The 19,727-nt window shown below is 41.5% G+C and overlaps 1 protein-coding gene across 2 annotated transcripts in view; it reads right to left on the bottom strand.

Annotated features, from left to right (window-relative positions):
• agla (amylo-alpha-1, 6-glucosidase, 4-alpha-glucanotransferase a) overlaps positions 1–19,727 on the bottom strand; it is a 98,081-nt gene that overhangs the window by 11,006 nt on the left and 67,348 nt on the right. For both annotated transcript variants that reach the window (XM_078560844.1, XM_078560845.1), the window contains exons 21-29: positions 18,913–19,043; positions 17,699–17,835; positions 15,445–15,578; positions 12,773–12,948; positions 12,152–12,254; positions 10,285–10,510; positions 5,652–5,763; positions 5,408–5,543; positions 3,305–3,417 (exon numbers count right to left, since the gene is read on the bottom strand). In XM_078560844.1, the coding sequence (XP_078416970.1) occupies positions 3,305–3,417; positions 5,408–5,543; positions 5,652–5,763; positions 10,285–10,510; positions 12,152–12,254; positions 12,773–12,948; positions 15,445–15,578; positions 17,699–17,835; positions 18,913–19,043 (1,268 nt within the window). The remainder of the gene's footprint in view (positions 1–3,304; positions 3,418–5,407; positions 5,544–5,651; positions 5,764–10,284; positions 10,511–12,151; positions 12,255–12,772; positions 12,949–15,444; positions 15,579–17,698; positions 17,836–18,912; positions 19,044–19,727) is intronic.

Raw genomic sequence — 19,727 nt, 5'->3', positions numbered from 1 at the left:
GTAGGGCCAACAAGTCCAGGGAACCCTGGATGTCAAGGGATATAGAGGATAGGATATGAAAAAAAGGAGGCTTAAGGCAGAGACAGAGGGCTGAACACAGTGGAAGCCCGAGAGGAGTATAGAAAGTGTAGGAGGGGTATTTAAAAAAGTAATTAGGAAAGAAGAGGGGCATGAAAAAACACTAGTGGGCAAGATAAAGGAAAACCCCAAGGCATTTTATAAATATATGAAGGGCAAAAGGATAACCAGGGAAAGAGTAGCACCCATCAGGGACCAAAGTGGCAATGTGTGTGTGGAGCCGGAGGACGTAGGTGAGATTTAAATGATTACTTTTCATCTGTGTTCACTATGGAGAAGGACGATGTAGGTGTAGAAATCAGGGAGGGGGACTGTGATATACTTGAACAAATTAGCATTGAAAGGGAGGAGGTATTAGTGGGGTTAAAAGTGGATAAATCCCTAGGCCCAGATGAAATATATCCCAGGCTGCTATGTGAGGCAAGGGAGGACATTGCAGGGGCTCTGACAGTAATTTTCAAATCCTCTCTGGCCACAAGAGAGGTGCCAGAGGACTGGAGGACAGCGAATGTGATACCATTATTCAAGAAGGTAGTAGGGATAAACCAGGTAATTACAGGTCAGTGAGTCTAACATCAGTGGTAGGGAAACTATTGGAAAAAATTGAGGGACAGGATTAATCTCCACTTGGAGAGGCAGGGATAGTCAGCATGGCTTTGTCAGGGGGGAGATCATGGCTGACAAATTTGATTGAATTTTGCGAGGTGGTGACTAGCTGTGTAGATGAAGATAGCGCAATTGATGTAATCTACTTGGACTTCAGTAAGGCTTTTGACAAGGTCCCACATGGGAGAATAGTCAAGAAGGTAAGAGCCCATGGGCTCCAGGGCAATTTGGCAAATTGGATCCAAAATTGGCTTAGTGGCAGGAGGCAGAGGGTGATGGTCAAAGATTGTTTTTGCGATTGGAAGCCTGTGACGAGAGATGCACCGCAGGGATCAGTGCTGGGACCCTTGCTGTTGGTAGTGTAAATTAATGATTTAGACGTGAATATAGGAGGTATGATCAGTAATTTTGCAGATGATACGAAAATTGGCAGTGTCGTAAATAGTGAGGAGGAAAGCCTTAGATTACAAGATGATATAGATGGGCAGAGCAGTGGCAAATGGAATTTAATCCTGGGAAGTGTGAGGTGATGCATTTTGGGAGGACTAACATGGCAAGGGAATACACAATGAATGGTAGGACCCTAGAATGTACAGAGGATCAGATGGACCTTGGTGTACATGTCCATGGACTGCTGAAGGCAGCAGCACAGGTAGATAAGGTGGTTAAGAAGGCATATGGGATACTCCTTTATTAGCCGAGGTATAGAATATAAGAGCAGGGAGGTTATGTTGGAGCTGTATAAAACGCTAGTTAGGCTACAGCTGGAGTACCGTGTGCAGTTCTGGTCATCACACTATAGGAAGGATGTGATTGCACTAGAGAGGGAGCAGAGGAGATTCACCAGGATGTTGCCTGGGCTGGAGCGTTTCAGCTATGAAGAGAGACTGGATGAGCTAGGGTTGTTTTCCTTAGAACAGTCAGCTGAGGGGGGACCTGATAGAGGTATACAAAATTATGAGGGGCATAGATAGGGTAGATAGGAAGAAACTCTTCCGCTTAGTGGAGGTGTCAATAACCAGGGGGCATAGATTTAAGGTAAGGGGCAGGAGGTTTAGAGGGGATTTGAGGAAAACTTTTTTCACCCAGAGGGTGGTTGGAATCTGGAACACACTGCCCGAGGTGGTGGGTAGAGGCAGGAACCCTCACAACACTTTAGTATTTAGATGAGCACTTGAAAAGCCATAGCATACAGGGCTAAGGGCCAAGTGCTGGAAAATGGGATAAGAATAGATAGGTGCTTGATGGCCAGCATGGACGTGATGGGTCGAAGAGCCTGTTTTGGTGCTGTATAGCTCGGAGGAGGCTGACAGGAGAATTAGTAGAAATACTCAAAATAATGAACAGTTTTGATGGAATAAATAAGCTGAAATTGTTTCAAGTGACTGGTGGCTTGGCAGCCAGAAAACAAAGTTAAAGGTGAGTGGCAAAAACAAATGAGGCAACTGTTTAAAAAAAAAATCACAGGAAGTTGTTGTGATCCAGAATGTACTGACTGACTGATGGAAGTAGATTTATTAGAAAGAGAATTGTTAATTCATTGAAGGGAAAGAAAATTATAGGCCAAGAGCAAAGAGGAGGGAAGTGGATATAATTGGATAGCTCTACCATAGAGCTGGCATAGGCATGATGGGCTAAATGATCTCTTTGTGATTTTATCATGCCATGATTTTAAAGCATTGATTGGCAGCCAAGGAAAATAATATCAGACTAACACTACAAATTCAAAACCTCAAGGAGAGGAACCAGTGATACTCAGCAAGCATTTGAAGATGTAATAAATGCTACTTCAGGAATTGAACAGGACTCAAAGGAACTATGCGACAGTAGTGTGCAGCCTCTTGGAGTTTGTTTCACCATTCTACTAGCTCTTAGCAGATCTGTAACTCAACTCCATTTATCTGCCTTTAACTCAGGTTTCTCGGTAATCTTTTCCTCAAAAAAATTTATTAATCTCATTCTTGAAAAGTTCAATTTTTTTTAATTAATTCATGGGATGTGGGCATCACTGGCTAGGTCAGCATTTATTGCCCATCCTTAATTACCCTTGAGAAGGTGGTGGCGAGCTGCCTTCTTGAACTGCTGCTGTCCATGTGGTGTTAGTACACCCATGTGTTGTTTGGGAGGGAATTCCAGGATTTTGACCAAGTGACAGTGAAAGAATGGTGATATAGTTCCAAGTCAGGATGGTGAGTGGCTTGGAAAGGAACTTACAGGTGGTGTTCCCATGTGTCTGCTGCCCTTGTCCTTCTAGATGGTAGCGGTTGTGGGTTTGGAAGGTGTTCAGGAGCCTTGGCAAGCTCCTGCACTGCATCTTGTAGATGGTACACACTGCTGCTACTGTGTGTCAGTGATGGAAGGAGTTAATGTTTGTGGATGGGGTATGAATTGAGCTGGCTGCTTTGCCCTGGATGGTGTCAAGCTTGAGTGTTGCTGCAAGTAGAGAGTATTCCATCGCACTCCTGACTGTGCCTTGTAGGTGTTCGACAGGCTTTGGAGAGTCAGGTTATTTCCTCACCACAGGATTCCTAGCCTCTGACCTGCTCTTGGAGCCAGCGGCCACAATTGACATAGCCTAACTGAATCATGGCAAACTATGTATAGAGATTAATGTTCTCACCATCTTTATGTGCCTTGACTCCACTGTAAGGAAACAAGGAATTTTTGTGTAGTTCCATCAACCACCGAATAGTTGATTTACTGAGGCCAACAATTTCAACTGCAGATCCATCTCTGAAAAGTAAATACATTTCAAGTGGTCAGTTTAAAAGATTGGATGTTTCCCTGCAGGATAAAGGTTTTTGGAGAAAACAAATTGTATTTACATAATGCCTTTGACACAAAAAAAAGGCTCCCAAAGTCTTCAAAAAGACATAAAGGAGAGAGATTCTGAGGGACAATTATACGTTTGGTCAAAGAGATGGGTTTTACAGGGGGTCTCAAAGGGGCAGAGAAAGTTGGAGAAGTGGAAGGGTTTAAGAAGAAATTCCAGAGCGTGGAGCCTCAGTGGTTGACAGCACAGCCACTCAGTGGAAGAAATGAAAGCGGGAGTGGGGGTGGCTGCTGAATGCACAGGGGGCTGAAGTCAATTGAACACCATGTTTGGTGAGGGATGGGCTATGGAGATTAAAGCTAGCAAAGGGTGAGATACTCAAGTTCTTTGTCCTCTTAATCATTTGCTTTTTAAAAAATTGAGATGTTGACTATTCTGGCAAGGTATGTTTTATTGCCCACCATGAGTTGTCCCTCTGGAGTCATGGCTAGAACAGATCGGGTAAAGTTGTCAGGTACCCTTCCCTAAAAAAAATTGTAAAACCCAACTAAATTATTTATTTTTTTATTCATTCACAGAATGTGGACCTTGCTGGCTGGGCCAGCATTTATTGCCCATCCCTAGTTGCCCTTGAGAAGGTGGTGGTGAGCTGCCTTCTTGAACTGCTGCAGTTCCCATGTAGTGTAGGTACATCCAGGCTGCTGTTAGGAAGGGAGTTCCAGGATTTTGACCCAGCGATAGTGAAGGGACGGCGATATATTTCCAAGTCAGAATGGTGAGTGACTTGGAGGGGAAATTCCAGGTGGTGGTGTTCCCATCTATCTGCTACCCTTGTCCTTTTAGGTGGTAGTGGTTGAGGGTTTGGAAGGTGCTATCTAAGAAGCCTTGGTAAATTCCTGCAGTGCATCTTGTAGGTGGTACACACTGCTGCTACTGTGCATCAGTGCTGGAGGGAGTGAATGTTTGTGGATGTGGTGCCAATCAAGCAGACTGCTTTGTACTGGACGGTGTCCAGATTCTTCAGTGTTGCAGGAGATGCACTCATCCAGGCAAGTGGGGACTATTCCATCACACTCCTGACCTGTGCCTGGTAGATGGTGGACAGGCTTTAGGGAGTCAGAAGGCGAGTTACTCATTGCAGGGTTCCTGGCCTCTGACCTGCTCTTGCAGCCACAGCATTTATACGGCTAGTCCAGTTCAGTTCAACTAAATTATTAATGTTCAGCAGCTATGGGCCTTTTTTTTCCCCATGTTGCTAGTTTACTTTGTATTTTCCTTGGACATTGATCCATTATGTATATTTAGAGATCCTTTGAAAATGATGCAAAAAAAAATGACCTTCTGGAACAAAACGAGCAGCCTTGCCTGGCAGAACAACCCAAGGTCGCAAGCCAAGAGGACAGCATTCCAACAGCTCAAGGCTGACTCCCAAAGGCAAATCCGGGAGATAAAGGGCAAGTGGTGGGAAAAGAAAGCCCACAAGATCCAAGAGTATGACGATTGTCATGATAATGCAAAGCTTTCTTGAAGCCGCCAGGGTGATCTATAGACCAAGGTCAAATGGACAAAATCCTCTTCATTCACAGAATGGTGTTTCTCTTCTCAAGGATAACATGGAAGAAACTCAATGACCCTGAATAAATGGCTGTCCCTCAGTTTGAGGATGCCAACAATGGCCACCTTTAGGAAGTAATTTCACAGGTCTGTGCTGTTGGCAGGGACTTTGTTTATCTACAGTACAAGTTAGATCTTCAGTAGGCACTAATGTTTTTAAGCATCAAATCGAGTTTGAAGAAATACAAAGATGAAATTAATTTATATTACCCTTTACATCATTTCAGTAGGTTCACAAAAATGACTGCAGGAAACAAAATGTACAATTTTTTTTTTGAAGCTCAGCCTGTAATTTAAAGCTCCATGTCTTCAATCTTATTTTACTGAGACTTTTACCTTGGTGTAGCTGGAATTCCTTTGTTTTGAGCTATTTCACTCTCCCCCATTTTGTCCATCCAAGTACCACAGTTGTATCGCTGTCCTCCAAACACAAAGCCTGTCTCTAGGTCCACCCCTATAGTAACATTGAAACCTTCAAGGGAAATAAAACCAATCACATTACATATGCCTCATCGCTGACCATTCCTTTTAAAAATGGAATTATTTAGTGAGAGGGGAATTGGAGATGTAGCACAAATACCTTCATCTCTCATGTGTGGATCCATGTGAGGTCCAGCATTTCTTTCTCTGTACTGTACACCTTCCATATGGCGCTGCATGACCTCCTGAATGACATCATGTAGGGGCTGATCCTGGATGGAAAGATATCCCAAATTGATTCATTGGAATATTTACAAAAATTGTTTTAAAAACAAAGAAATATTGTTTGTTAAATTAAATCCTTTCACAAATACTTTTTTCCTTTTTATTTCTAGTTGAACTTCTACTCTTGACCTCAGTTTAAACAAACACCCGTCAAAAGACATCAATGGCCCAATTCTTGTAGTAGTGGCAAATGAAGAGCACCAGCTGCTCATCACAGTTAGGTTTGCCCAGGGGTGTCCTGTGGACTTTTGCACTGTCATGAAAATATGATAACTTTCAAAACATTATTATCATTTATTGTAAAGGTGAGTTAATAGTGGGGTTTGGATTAGTTTCTCTGTGTGAGGTTGTGTGTGTGTGTGGGGGGGGGGGGGGATTTTAATTGAATTGCAGGTGGCTAGTCTGGAGCTTTTGAGTTATCAAAAGAGAAGCTAGGTTGAAATGCTAAGTACGTAAACATGGCTGGAGTTTTAGAATGTGAGGTGTGAAGAACATTTGCATTTTTAAATATACCAGAGTAGTGAATTTCAAAGAGATGGTAAGGTCTTACACCTAGTCAACAGAGCCAAGTCAAACAGGGTGTTTATTTTTCCCAAAGATTACTGATATTAGAACTATGGAAGATTTATATTATAGGAAAAGTAAAGTTGCAAAGACATATTGGGACAATGGAATTTACATTAAAAAGGGAGAAACATGTATAAAGGAGATGAGGCTATGTGGAAGCAGAAGGTATTATAAGATCTAACAAGTGTGAAAAGCCTCCAGCCTCTAGGTATCAAGTTGCCGTCTACAGGAACCAAAGGTAAGAAAACTCACTGTGAATATCACTGTGTGCTTTGTCTGAGTCTTTTGAAATTTATTTGTTTTTACTGTTGCCTTAACAGGTGTAACTGGGAGTCAGATTAATTAGGGGAGCTAGGAGTTACCATAATAGTAATTTGTAGACTCATGTATGTGCTTAAATATTTTCGTCCATTAATAAATGTTTAATTTAGTAAAAAACCTCCAGGACTCAGACTTATTATTATTGAATTCAAAGCACCCATCTTGAATTCAAAATACAAATTGCAAAAACAGTTGTGGCAGCTTTTTCAAGTTTCCCTCTGGGATTTGAGGAGCTCGGCATTTACCATTCGCTGTGCTATAACAACTGGAGCTTGCAGTTATTGGAAATCCATGTGGCCACTCTACAGGAGGTCTGAGATCTGCATCAATAGGGCAACTAACCGTTTCTCCTTAACCAACCAGATTGAAGAATCCTTACTGAGACACTCCCTACAAGGAAGTGCAGGTTACAATAGTTTATTCATCGTCAAATCATGTACAACAGTCGTTCTCCAACTATGGATCGTGACCCCAACTGGCATCACAGAAACAGCAAATGGGGTCACAATCTCCCCTTCCTCCGAGACTGTGCCCCACACCAGAACAAGATACAGGCAACGTCTGGCCTTGCCCTTGCCCTGCTCTTCTCTTGGACTCTCTCTCCCTCTCAGAGTTGAAGAAAAGATGTCCGCCCAGTGCCAACACTAACAACAAGTTTGACGCACAAGTCATTAATTTTCTCCTCTCCCTTCATCCTTCCCCCACTGAACCTGATCTCAGCCAAGCCGCTGGAAGTTTCCTCTCTCATCTCAAGACCATTTAAAAATGTTAACGATAGGGTTTGCAGTCCACACTGGCTTGGGTTGCAGCTGTCAGAGCTGCTACACTATTTCGCTGGCTGCTACCAGCTGGTTGACCTGGGTTAGAGAGAGGGGCTGATTACCATGTACATCTGTGTGCATGCAAGGGTGGTGGTGGTTGGGGGAGGGAAAGAGAGGCCGATTATAGTATGCACACGCATGTGGGAGCAGGGGAAAGGGGCTTCACTGAGTTGTCTGTCATCAAGGAATATGGAGAGCTTGGCTGAAATCTCAGTGGACAGTAACTGTTGCATGTTAATGTTCTATACCTGTTCAGGAGCACTCCATTTTCCTCAAAGCCTGGCCCCAGGTTGGGAGAAGCGTGGCTCCGCACTCAGGCAAGTTACTTACCTGGGGAATTAAATTCATTTTATTTGAAAGTTGCGTTTTGAGTAGCAGGCTCCACAGTGAAACTGCAGCTTCTGGAACTATGAATATTATTGTGTGTCATTTGAAATCCTCAGTAGAAAATTAAAACTTTATTTGACTTGTCTCACATTAAAATCAATTATGATAAGATGGCCTTTAAGGAACCTTGATGTGATATGTTATGGATCTAACGCTGAATACAAATGCAATAGTCAATAGTATCCGCTGCTTGCTGGCTAAGGGTCCATGAGCTGGAGTGGCTCAGATGAAGTAATGAACTGCTGAGTCCATAAAATAACATTTTTACAAAGTACTTTAAAAACACTGCTTATTGCTGTTTTGTTTTTGTTGGTACAGAGGTCACGTTAATTTTGAAGTGTTAAAATGAGGTCACATTGGAAAATAGTTTGGGAAGCACTGATGTACACAAAGCAAAAAGGAAAAGAAGGGTGAGATTAAGAGGGATAAAAAGGGGAAAACAAATTTGATTTAAAAAAATCTCCAACAATTAAAATCTGTAGGAATTTTCAGTACCACAGAGGTTGCTTGGCACCAATTAAAACTAATAACGCCATTAAAAATGTACTTGCACTTGAATGGGCAAACCAACTTTTTCTGGTGTGTTTAGTGGGCATCTAATGGGTCACTGTCATGTGTGCTCTGCCTCATGGCCTGCTAAGGCTTCATCCTGAGCCGTTTTCTTGTAAGTTCTTTTTTTGGGTCAATGGTGGTTTGCCATCTAGTGGGCAAGCACAGCAATTTTACATTGTTCCATGTACTTGAATGATAATAAAAGCAAGATAACGGCATAGTGAAGCTTCTGAAGGAGGACACAACTCTGACAGCAGCTTCCTGATTTCCAGGTTTAACTGTGCATGTGCAGCTGCCAAAAGTTGCTGTACAATTTACTTCATGGTTATTTTTACTGCAAAATCCAAGTCAACATGGCAGAATGGGAGACTACTGCACATATGGGACAAACATATAGTCAAACTTTACTCGTGCAGACTACCCTTTGTCAACCTGATCTCTTCTTAGGCCAGAACTAATAATAGAATCAATAACAATTACAAGGGTATTAATTCGTCTTAGAGCTGACACTTGCCACATAAGAGGCACTTTGTTACTACCTGCTTTACACCACCTCAAGACAGGGGAAGATTAACACACTAAAACAGAAAGGCCGTAATGGAATTTGCCCAAAAGCATGTTTAAGACGACTTCCCATCATCAGCTGACCAATCGGTATATCACAATATTTCTGACAGTGTCTATGCTTATTTCTTGCTCCTAAAATTTCTTACTTTGTGTTCAAACTTGCACATGCAAGAACTTGAGTACAGCTGTGGAGCAGCTGGGAATCTCAAACAAATCAACAGGTCTTTTACATTACAATACTGACATTTCTCGAGTCGCTCTGGCCTATTTATATTTCTGCTCAGTCTAACTGGAAGGTTTATCATTGGCCAATTGACTGAGACCAGAAGATCGTCAATTTGGCCCCGTGGTAGAATCTTTAGTTCATCAATAAATCGATTACTCACTGAGGGCTTGATGAAAACACTGATGCAGAGAATTATAGGCTGAGTCTACATATGCTAAATAAATATATTTCTGCTCAGTGCCAAAGTCCATCACACACCAAGAAAAACCAAGATGGCGAGTCCAGCAGTGGCTCACAAGATACATGAAAAAGTGGATCTCCCCTGCTTTATATATTAACTGTAAATGTTGATAAGAAACATGTTTTCCACCAGCTAGGAAAACTGTCCCTCCTCATCTTTCTCGACCTATCTGCAGCCTTTGACAATGTTGATCATCCTTAAACCTCTAATCGTAGCCACAGAATCCCCGTCAATGGCTTCTCTTTCTGCTCCTGCACAGTTACCTCTGGTGTCTTGCAAAAATCTATCCTTGGCCCACTCCTATTTCTTATCTACATGCTGCCCCTCAGGAAGCACAATGTCAGTTTCCAAATGTACGTAAATGACCTCACCACCACTAGGGCTACCTGTACCTTGCTCATCCTGCTTTCTACCCTTAATGTCACCATTAGCAAATATCTTAGCTAATGTCACCACCGTCAACACCTCTTTGTTCTTTTGTTTATGACATCTTTTGGCAATCTCCACCTATCACTGGACCTCTATCCAGCTCTACCTGTCCCACCCCCCCCCCCTTAAACCAGCTTATATTTCACCTCTTTTCTATTTTCCCTTGGTTTTGATGAAGAGTCATTCGGACTCGAAACGTTAACTGTATTCCTCTCTGCAGAAGCTGTCAGACCTGCTGAGTTTTTCCAGGTATTTTTGTTTTTGTCCTGAAGTACTGATGTCTGACCAGCAATGGGGAAAAAAAACATTTGCAATTACGATGATTTGTCACTGTAGAAGAAAGTTATTTGTGCCATAGTTATACATCGCTATAAATTATTAGGATAAAATAAATTACCAAAGTGCCTGGCTCAAGAGCTGGAGACTGGTCAGTAGGGTATAGGCGCGATACAGGACATTTGAGAATTTTCACTCCATTCTCAACCTTCATACAGTAATCCTGAATACACTGAAGCCACCACCAGACAGCATCTCTACAATTGTATCGAGCACATACTCCATGACCAAGTAAATTTGGAATTAGGCCATGCCGTAGAGTGCTGGCAAATGCAAGGATTATATTCCTGTAATTAAATTAAATATTTTCAGAACAGAGATGATTGCAGATTTTTGGTATACAAAGATAACTAATTTACATTAATACAACAAGACAAATAGTTGCAAAATGAAGTCTCAAATGTAGGTCACCCAAGATTTTGGCACACAGATCACTTGAAACTCCAATTACCATTCAATGAAGAATTTGGGGTCAAACAATAGACTCACAAAATTGCAATGTTTGGCTTTTTTAAGAGAAAAAAAAAATCAGGCTTTAGTTGTCAAAGCAATGCTGCAAATCAGAAATAATAACAAACATGCTGGAAAGCCTCAGCCAATCTGGCAGCATCTGTGGCAAGAGAAGCAGAGCTAACATTTCAGGGTCTTTTTTAAAAAATATACATTTTTGGGGATGTGGCTGTATACATTTGTTTTAAGGGAAGTTATTATTCTCAGGCTACTGAGCAAAATATAAGGGTAAGATTTTGTACTGTTCTATTCAACCATCATTTTGTGTGAAAGAACAAGTTTTTACTCCTACTGAAGCTGAATTCTAATCATGGAATGATGGAATGAGTCCAGCATAGAAGAAGGAGGCCATTCAGCCTGAAGTGTTTGTGCCAGCACTCAGCGCAACTCAGCTAGTCCCAATCCCATGCCTTTTCCCTGAAGCCCTGGAAATTTTTTCTCTTAAGAGAATTAGAAACCAGTGTTACTGCCACCACTTCTTGCACCTCCAGGGTAAATGGGCCTCTTCTTTTATTGTACCTTTCTTTAAGGTCGCTTCCTTAGTATCTAAAACAGAACACTTTGCGGGCAGCTAAATTGGTTACAAATCAAATCTACTTCCAAACTGTAGCCATCCTGAGTTAAACAATGCTTTTTAAAAAACACTTAACTGTGTGTCATGTTTTTATTCTTTAATTCATTGCCACTTCCTATTTAGATTGCTCCCCAAGCCCCCAATGATCTGTTGCGCTCTTTAGTTCAATTCTTAAAAAAAAATGCTTTTCATTTACAATCTTTTCCACTTCAGACAAGGGGTCTCCATTTGAAATGTTATCTCATCTACTCTTGACAGATGCTCCCTCGGCTGAATATTTCCAGAAATTTTATTTTATTTTAAATGCACCATCCATTTGGGTTTCAGAATTAGATGTACAATTTCTCATACAAGTTCATTCAGACCAAAGCAACAAATATGAGCACTCATTTCATAATGCAAGAGTGTAGGACCCTCCTTTCTAAACTCACTAGCAGCAGAAAATTCATTCTGGTCAAGTGCAGGTACCACACAGCCTAAAACCTTACAAGAAGCATTTTGTCATTCCTCTGACATTTGCAGACTCAATCAACATGCATTGGTTAAAAAGCACTGCAGAGTGTAGCCTGGGTGCAAAGTGGAATCTCAGTTTATTTTCAGGCAAAACAAAATTTAGGTGGAGAAGAGACAAATGTGATCAAAGACATCAAACAGTGCCAAGAGCAGCAAAATAATAGCTGTAGTGTAGCTAGTTCCATTGTGGACATAGTACTGGCACAGCACAATAGGGAGAACAGCCTCCTTCAGTGCTGATGGATAAAATCCCCGCACTTACACAAACTTGCCTAGGAAAATTGCCTGAGAAAATTGCCTTCTTGGATGCTATGACATGGTCATGCCTTACCTGGCCTCTACATAGCGTCCAGTTACCAGCATTAGACCTCTGAGAGAAATGAACGTATCTCTTCCCCAGCAGCGGAATAAACCAGCAGCAAAATGTGGCAGCCCTCAATAAGAAATTTAAAAATCCTAATTAGAAGTGCTAGAATTGAAAAATAAAAAAGGCACAATGGCTTTTCAGCAAAACAATGCAAGAGGAAATTATTCAGTGACACTTAGAGAGAGGTTTCCTGTTGACAGATAAAATACGAATGCTGCATGTTACCCAAGATAGAGCACCTTAAATTTCTACAAAAAGCAGTTAAGAGCGGAACACACTTTTTTCATTACAAGCTTGCTCGAGTTATAACACTGAATGATACTTGCTCTTCAAACAATGTCACTCTGAAAAGCTCAATCATTTTGGTATAGAGGATACAGTATCAAACTAGATATATCTTGAAATGTGAAGACAAAATTGTTTCTCGTGACACAGTCTTGTTTCTTTTGGAGGTTTTTTAAAAAAAAATGTTGTGACTAGTTATAAAAGAACAGGAAAGCATAGCGATTCTGGAATGAAAACATAACAACAATATTTTCAATACATTTAAATTAAAACATAGGAAGAAAAGTGGTTGCCGCTTACCAGCTGCTAAGGAAGCGCAGCATTGCTCCTTCTCACCAGTAATGTAATTAAGTCTATACGGAACACCTTCTATGCAACCAGACAGTTTTGGAAGAGCAGGAAATCTTCCCACTCCACACATCTGCAGCGAACTCAGAGCAAGGTGCTTCACAAACGTTGAGCCATTTTGCACAAAGCTACAAAAAAAACAGATTTATAAGATTTCTATGGATAATTAATTTTTTTCACCTTATAATTATGTCCACTTCTCTCTTGCCTATCCTTCTGCAACACCCCCAACCTCCCCAACCCCTAATGAGAAAGTTAAGCATATTTTAAGATCAACTGGCAAAGTTATGGATGGTAATCAAACTCTCAACCAACTAAACAAGTGGATCACCTTAGTAAAACCATGGGTTTCATTTAATGCTCCAGACTGGTAGTTGTGAAAAGAGGACACATTAAATCTCGCAGGTGGGCTGTCTGCTGCCTAACCTCCCGCCCAGCCTCCACTGCAATTATACGAACAGCAGGGGGTGGGGGTACATTGGGCAGCCCACCGTCCAATGGGCCAATTGAGGTTCTTAAAGTGGGCAATTATTTCCCACGTCGGGGCCTCATCCCATCACCGCTGGGATTTAACTGGCTGTGGGAGAGGCTCACGTCAAGCAACCACAGGTTTTCCTGTGCGGGTCAGTGGTGGGGTGGTGGCTGAAAGAGTGGGGTGGGGGTGGTCCCACCTTGGCACCCCCCCCCTCTCACCCCAGTCCTTGGCCCTGGCACCCTTCCCTCCAGCTCGCCAGCACCCCACTATCTGTTATCCTATCCCACCCACACTTAACTCTCACCAGGGATCCAGTGATGATCCCTGGTGAAGGCCCCAGTGTAATAATGGCAGCGGCCACTGATCCCAGTGCAGCTGCCAATACTGGAACTGGCAGCTCCCTGAGGTGGAATTTCCTATTACTGAGGGGCGTAAATCCCATGGCTACGGGGTCTGAAGTTTTGGCCTAGTTTGGTTTTTTTTGGGGGGGGGGGGGGGGGGGAGCAAGACTCCAGTGCCCCGCTAAATTCAGCCCCATATCTTTCGTCACTGCTTGGAGAAACAGGTTAAAGTCACATTTCATTTAACTCTACTGCAAATCTGCTATAAATGCTCTATTCACAATCGGAGGGCATTCCAAAGCGCTTATGAGCCAATGCAGCACTTTAGAAGAGCAGTCACTGTACAGAATACAGAAACACGGCAGCCAAGACGTGGGCGGCTAGTTCCCACAAAGACCATTGAGATAAGTGACCAGACAGACAAGTTTTTATTGATACAGAAACAGAAAATGCTGGAAAAACTCAGGTCTAGCAGCATCTGTGGAGAGAGAAACAGAGTTAATGTTTTGAGTCCAAATGACCCTTCTTCAGAGCTTCTTTTCGAAACATCAACTCTGTTTCTCTCTCCACAGATGCTGCTAGATCTGAGTTTTTCCAGCATTTTCTGTTCCTGCTTCAGATTTCCAGCGTCCGCAGTATTTTGCTTTTAAGTTTTTAATTGATATTGCTTAGGGATAAATGTTGACCTGAACATTAGGAAACTCCCCTGCTCTTCTTCCATTAGAGTTATTGCATCTTTTACATTCACCCAAAAGGTAAGATGTGAAATCAAATCTGATCAGACAGCACCTCTGGTAATGAAGCACAACCACAATACTCCATTGAAGTATCATTCAGGTTATATATACAAATCTCCAGAATGGGGTTTGAACTTCTGACTCTCAGGTAAGACTGCTGTCACTGAGCCTTAGCAGCTATTTGTTATTTTGAGAGCTAGCCTGGCTGGAATACAGAGATGGAAGATATGCTACCATTGTATAAAACTCATGTTAGACTCAACCTGGAATATTGTGCTCAGTTCTCTACATGCCTCAGGAAGAACTTATGGGCTATGAAGGGAGTGCAGCACAAATCATAATAGAATGGCTAAAAGGGTTAAACTATGAAGACAGGTTGAATAGACTAGGTCTATTCTCCTGTGCATAGAAGATTAAGGGGCAATCAATATTTGATAGGATCGATAGAGAGAAGCCATTTCATCCGGTGGGACAATACAGGTCAAGAGATGGTATGGGTGAGGCTTAGCCTTAAAATCAGACCCAGGCCATCTGGGGCTGTATCAGAAAGCATTTCTTTAGGAATATGTAGTAACCTGGAACTCTCTCCCCTAAGGTTAGCTCAATTGAAAATGTAAAAACTGCGATTTACACTTTTTTTTTAAGCAAACACAAAAGGATACGGAACAAATTAAGTTCAGATGCAGATCACCGAATGGCAGCACAGGCCGAGGGGCTGATGGCCTACTCCTGTTATTAACAAAGCCATCTGGATATACAACTCTATTCCTTCATCGGAGTCATTAATACATTAATAAAAAAAACTTTTGCTGTTATATTTGATATCTTCTGCAAGTTTATCATATTCTCTTTTTGCACCTCTTAATACTTCCTTTGTATCCTTTTGATTTTTTAAAAAAAATAGTTGCTCCAGTCTGCTGTTCTGACTGCAGTTTTCCTTTTCTAAGACTTATCTTTTAGCTCGATACAAATGCAGACTTTAGGGGTGAAATATTTGTGTTCTAACCTTCTACACCAACAAAACACTTCACCATTAATATATTTTTGCCCCAGCTTTAACATCAGACGTACCTTGACATTTGGCTCCACGTTATATCCATTAGGGTTGTGTATGCCCCTACAAGGATTGCATCAAAGTAGCACGGGATAAGGTAGCGGGGAAGGCATTTGAGGTAAGTAAACATTGCTTCAAACCAGTTACCAATCTGTTAGAAAAAAGAACGCCATTATATGATGCTCTGGATTTCTAGAACAGTACACAGTGTTACTCAAAAGCTGATTTACTTTTTTCTAATCACAAGTCACTACCAAAAATCTTCACCTGCTATTACACAAGGGTTTGTGACATATTAATCCTTCCATTAATCTGCATTTTCCCAAAGGTGCTGGTTATGAGAACAACATGAAAGATTATGTTCTGGGAAAAATAACTTCCAAAGCAAGGGTGAAACAATGGGATTTACAGATCAAAGGAGAGAGAATATATTTAAAGAAAGATGGGAAGCTGTATGGTGAATAGCCCTGTGAGATCTTGAAAGGTGGACTGTGTGAAATAGACCTGTGAAAAAGCAGCCTCTAGCCACCCAGGAGAAGTGCTGGTTTGGTCTAGAGTACAAGGCTTTGTTAAAAGCCTTGAGTTCCATTGCTGAGTGAGAGAAGCTGTGAAATACCTCCCTTATAACAACAGTAGGTGCCTGTGGTAATATTGCTGGATGTTTTATAGATTAAGAGTCTATTTGGACTGTTGCCTGAAAAAGGGTATGTAGTTGGGGGTCTAGTTAAGTAGAAATCTTTTGGGAACTGTTGTAAAGCTAAGTTTAACTGTGTAACTACAATCTTGTGCACACTTAATTTTTTTCTTTTATTAATAAGTGTTTTAATTTAATCTTTAAGATCTTCAAAGATGGTAGTGGACTCCTTACTTCTGACTTCAGTGTACATACCTTCCCGTAATAAATACAAATTGCGAAATCATTGAGATAGCTTGACCAGGTTTCCCTTTGGGATTTGGTCAGCCTGGCAATTACCATCTGTCACATCATAACAAGCGTCACCAGGAGCAGTGGTCACTGCTTGTACTGCAGCAGGCCTGAGACCAGCAACAATAGAGGAAGCCCCAGAAGAGAGCTCATTGGGGTGGGTTTGTTATGGCCAGTTCAGGTTGAGTGGGGGTGGGTGTGGAGGTCAGAAGGTACTTTTCCAGTGGATCAGCCCTCTTCACCAATGGGTCTCTCCATGGAGTGCAGGGTACTTAATCAGGAGGACTCCTGTCATCAGCCCCAACCAAAGGGAGACCAGCATATAATTGGTGGTTTACGCATCTTTTCCCCCCACCTCAACAACCTTTTCACTGTGGCAGCTCAGCTGAGGCCTTTAAGTGGCCCTTAATTTGCCACTGAAGAACCTCAATTAGCCTCTCTGCACGAAGGCCAACCTCAACCAACCCTGCCCAACTTCATTGTGGCTTGGGTGGGGGGTGGCAGGATGGGGTCAGGGAATTGACCACCCTAAGCCTTTGCACCCAATTATGCAGGGCCCTCCGTCACCCAGCCTGCTCCCAATTGTAAAATTGTTTTGATTTACAAGTGTGAGACATGCTTTTCTGATAAGAGGAATAAAAGACCTCTGAGCTCAGAATGTCCCATAGTCAATGAAGCACTTTTGATATGTAATCACTGTTACAATGTAGGAATCATTGTATTCAATTTGTGCACAGCAAGCTGCCACAAAGTACCTGATAATGACTTATAACTCATTTTTCTGGTGATTTTTATTGAGGGATAAATACTGTCGAGAGCATCATGGGAGGGCTAAAGCCATGGGACCACTTACATCCACCTGAGAACTCAGGCCATGTTTAATAGCTCATCTGAAAGACGCCGCATTTGACAGTGCAGCACGCTCTCTGTAATGCATTGGAGTGTCAGCCTAGATTATGTACTCAAGATTCTGGATGGAGCTCACAACCTTCTGACTCAGGAGGTGAGAGAGTACCAACTGAGCTACAGCAAATGCAGTGAGGTTAAATCTTTGAACAAGAGTAGAATTTCTGCGCAAAATAACAAGCAGAGCCAGAATTGAAGTGTGCTTTGTTGCTACATTTTAATTTGGTATTTATTGCTACACCTTTAGGAGGAATAGATTCCAATGTATATCCAATAATTTGGTTACAAAGGATAAAACTTTATTAAAATGATGCAAGAAACTTCTATTTTCTCCTTAGCAAAAGGAGGATATTAGATGTTGTGTCCAAAAACCTGACTTAGAGAGGTGAGTTTTGAGGAGGGCACACGCACAGACACACACACACACCTTCACCTCATACCTCTTCAAGTTTGCCTCCACGTGCAATCAAACGTTTAGAAATATAGTCCATCATCCAGTCTCCAGCTCTCAGATTTTCACACAAAGGATGTCCCAGGTCGTTCCTAGGTCTAATGTCTGCAAGTACTGATATGAACCCTAAGTAAAGTACAAGAGTCTCAGTCACATATGCCATAGAAAGGTTTTCATAAGGTTAATTCCTTACTTGCATCAAAAAAAAGCTCATATATTGATCGATCCTGTAAACTATAACACCCGGAAAACATTACTGAAATGCTAAAGGTCAGTTAACTTTTATATATGAATGGTAAAACCTCCCGTGAAAGTAAGGTGCAATATAAGGTACAAGTATAAGTTGATTGGGACTTGATCCATGAAGAACACAGGTACCAGTGTTTCAAACAGATATTACGCAGTATTTTTTCTTCCTTTTTCTCCCCCCACCAGTTACCTACTATTGTAGCTGAAGACATTGGCTCTTTGCTGAGAACCAGCTGTTGTGCACCCCTAAATACCACGCTGAATGATTATTCTTCAGTGTAAGCTTGGCCAGTGAGCAGTCAGAGGGTTAATCACAGCAAGGTGCATCACTTTACAGCCCTTATCCACACATGTGCGCTTTCAAAATGGGCAGCGAGACAGCAATCAGGAGTAGAAACTCTGACTGATTTTTTTTCCTTCTGCAACCCAAGGGCAAGCCATCTCCTACTGCTGCCCTGGCTGCAATCAGGCAACTCAGCATGGAATTGAACCCAGAACCTTCCTGGTCTGTATGGCTAACTAATCACTAGCTTAGCCAGCTGAGCTGCTAAGAAAGCTCCAGTACTCCAGGTTTTAAACCGCTCTTTTTATCAGCTGTGGCACTGCCACTAATCCCCCAACCCTACTGCGCCAACCACCACCGCTCCTCCAACTGTCTTAAAATTTGGTTCTGTTCAGGTTGGTGCTCATAATTTGGCAAAGTACATGTAAAAATCTAGAAATACAAAGTTGTAATTAAGTTCCCTCCTGAAAATGCAAATACGAGTTTTTAAATACTTAGTCCAGTTTATCCGTGCATGGTCCTGTCATTGTTTATAATACTAAACAAAAGGGATACTTCACAGAACCGTAACAAATTAAAGTTGATGCAGCAACATTTAGAAGTTCCACATATTAATTCATAATAGGTCTGAACATCTGTACAAATGCAACCAAGCATCAAAGTCCATGTACCTTGCAAACCTGCATACTTCAAGGGTCCAAAATTTGCAAGAGTGTAGCAGCCTCCTCCATCTTCCTGTTCCTCGAAGTCACATCGGTAAAGCAACAGATTAAGGTCAGCCAGTGTAATGCCGGAAGCAATGCTGTTGTTTTTTTTAAAAAAAAACATAGGATACAGATGAATACAATGCACTGCATTTATAGTAAAACAGCACCTCGGTCTCAAAACAAGTTAATTCACATTCGTTGGTCTGTAGTTGTATTTTCTAATTCTTGATAAGTAATTATTTCATTAAATAAAAATAATGACCATTTCCATCTTTCCATACCTTGCAGAATTGAAGTCTTACTATAACTGAGGATCGATTCACTTTTACTTTGGTGCTTATGAGGAAAAGTTCAAAATAATCGCCATTCCAAAGAATGCTGGAAAAACGGGACACCGAATAGCTATTAGTAGGAGCTATGAAATATATTAGAAGTTTAGAAGAGGAACGAGGGTGACTCCCAAGGTGACAAAATTACATTGGAAGGGATATAATTTCAAAACTCGAGAAATTTTAGTAGAAATTAACTGATCTCCAAAGACTGTGCTCATGAACAGTGTACAGTCTGGTACATTTTTATAATATCTAGCTGCTAAGATACAGCTGTATTTAATCTTAGCCTACCTTTTAATCTTCCTATAATATATAATAAAAACAGAAAACGGTGGAAAAATTCAGCAGGTCTAGCAGTTTCAATGGAGAGAAACAAAGTTAATGTTTCAAGTCATGACCTTTCATTAGAAATAGGAAAAGTTAGAAGTGGATTAGATTTTAAGGAGG

Source organism: Cetorhinus maximus, chromosome 17 (genome assembly GCF_964194155.1).
Source record: "Cetorhinus maximus chromosome 17, sCetMax3.hap1.1, whole genome shotgun sequence".
Taxonomy (NCBI): Eukaryota; Metazoa; Chordata; class Chondrichthyes; order Lamniformes; family Cetorhinidae; genus Cetorhinus; species Cetorhinus maximus.
Note: the sequence above shows the minus strand (reverse complement) of the source record. Positions and strands in the feature narration are given on the sequence as shown.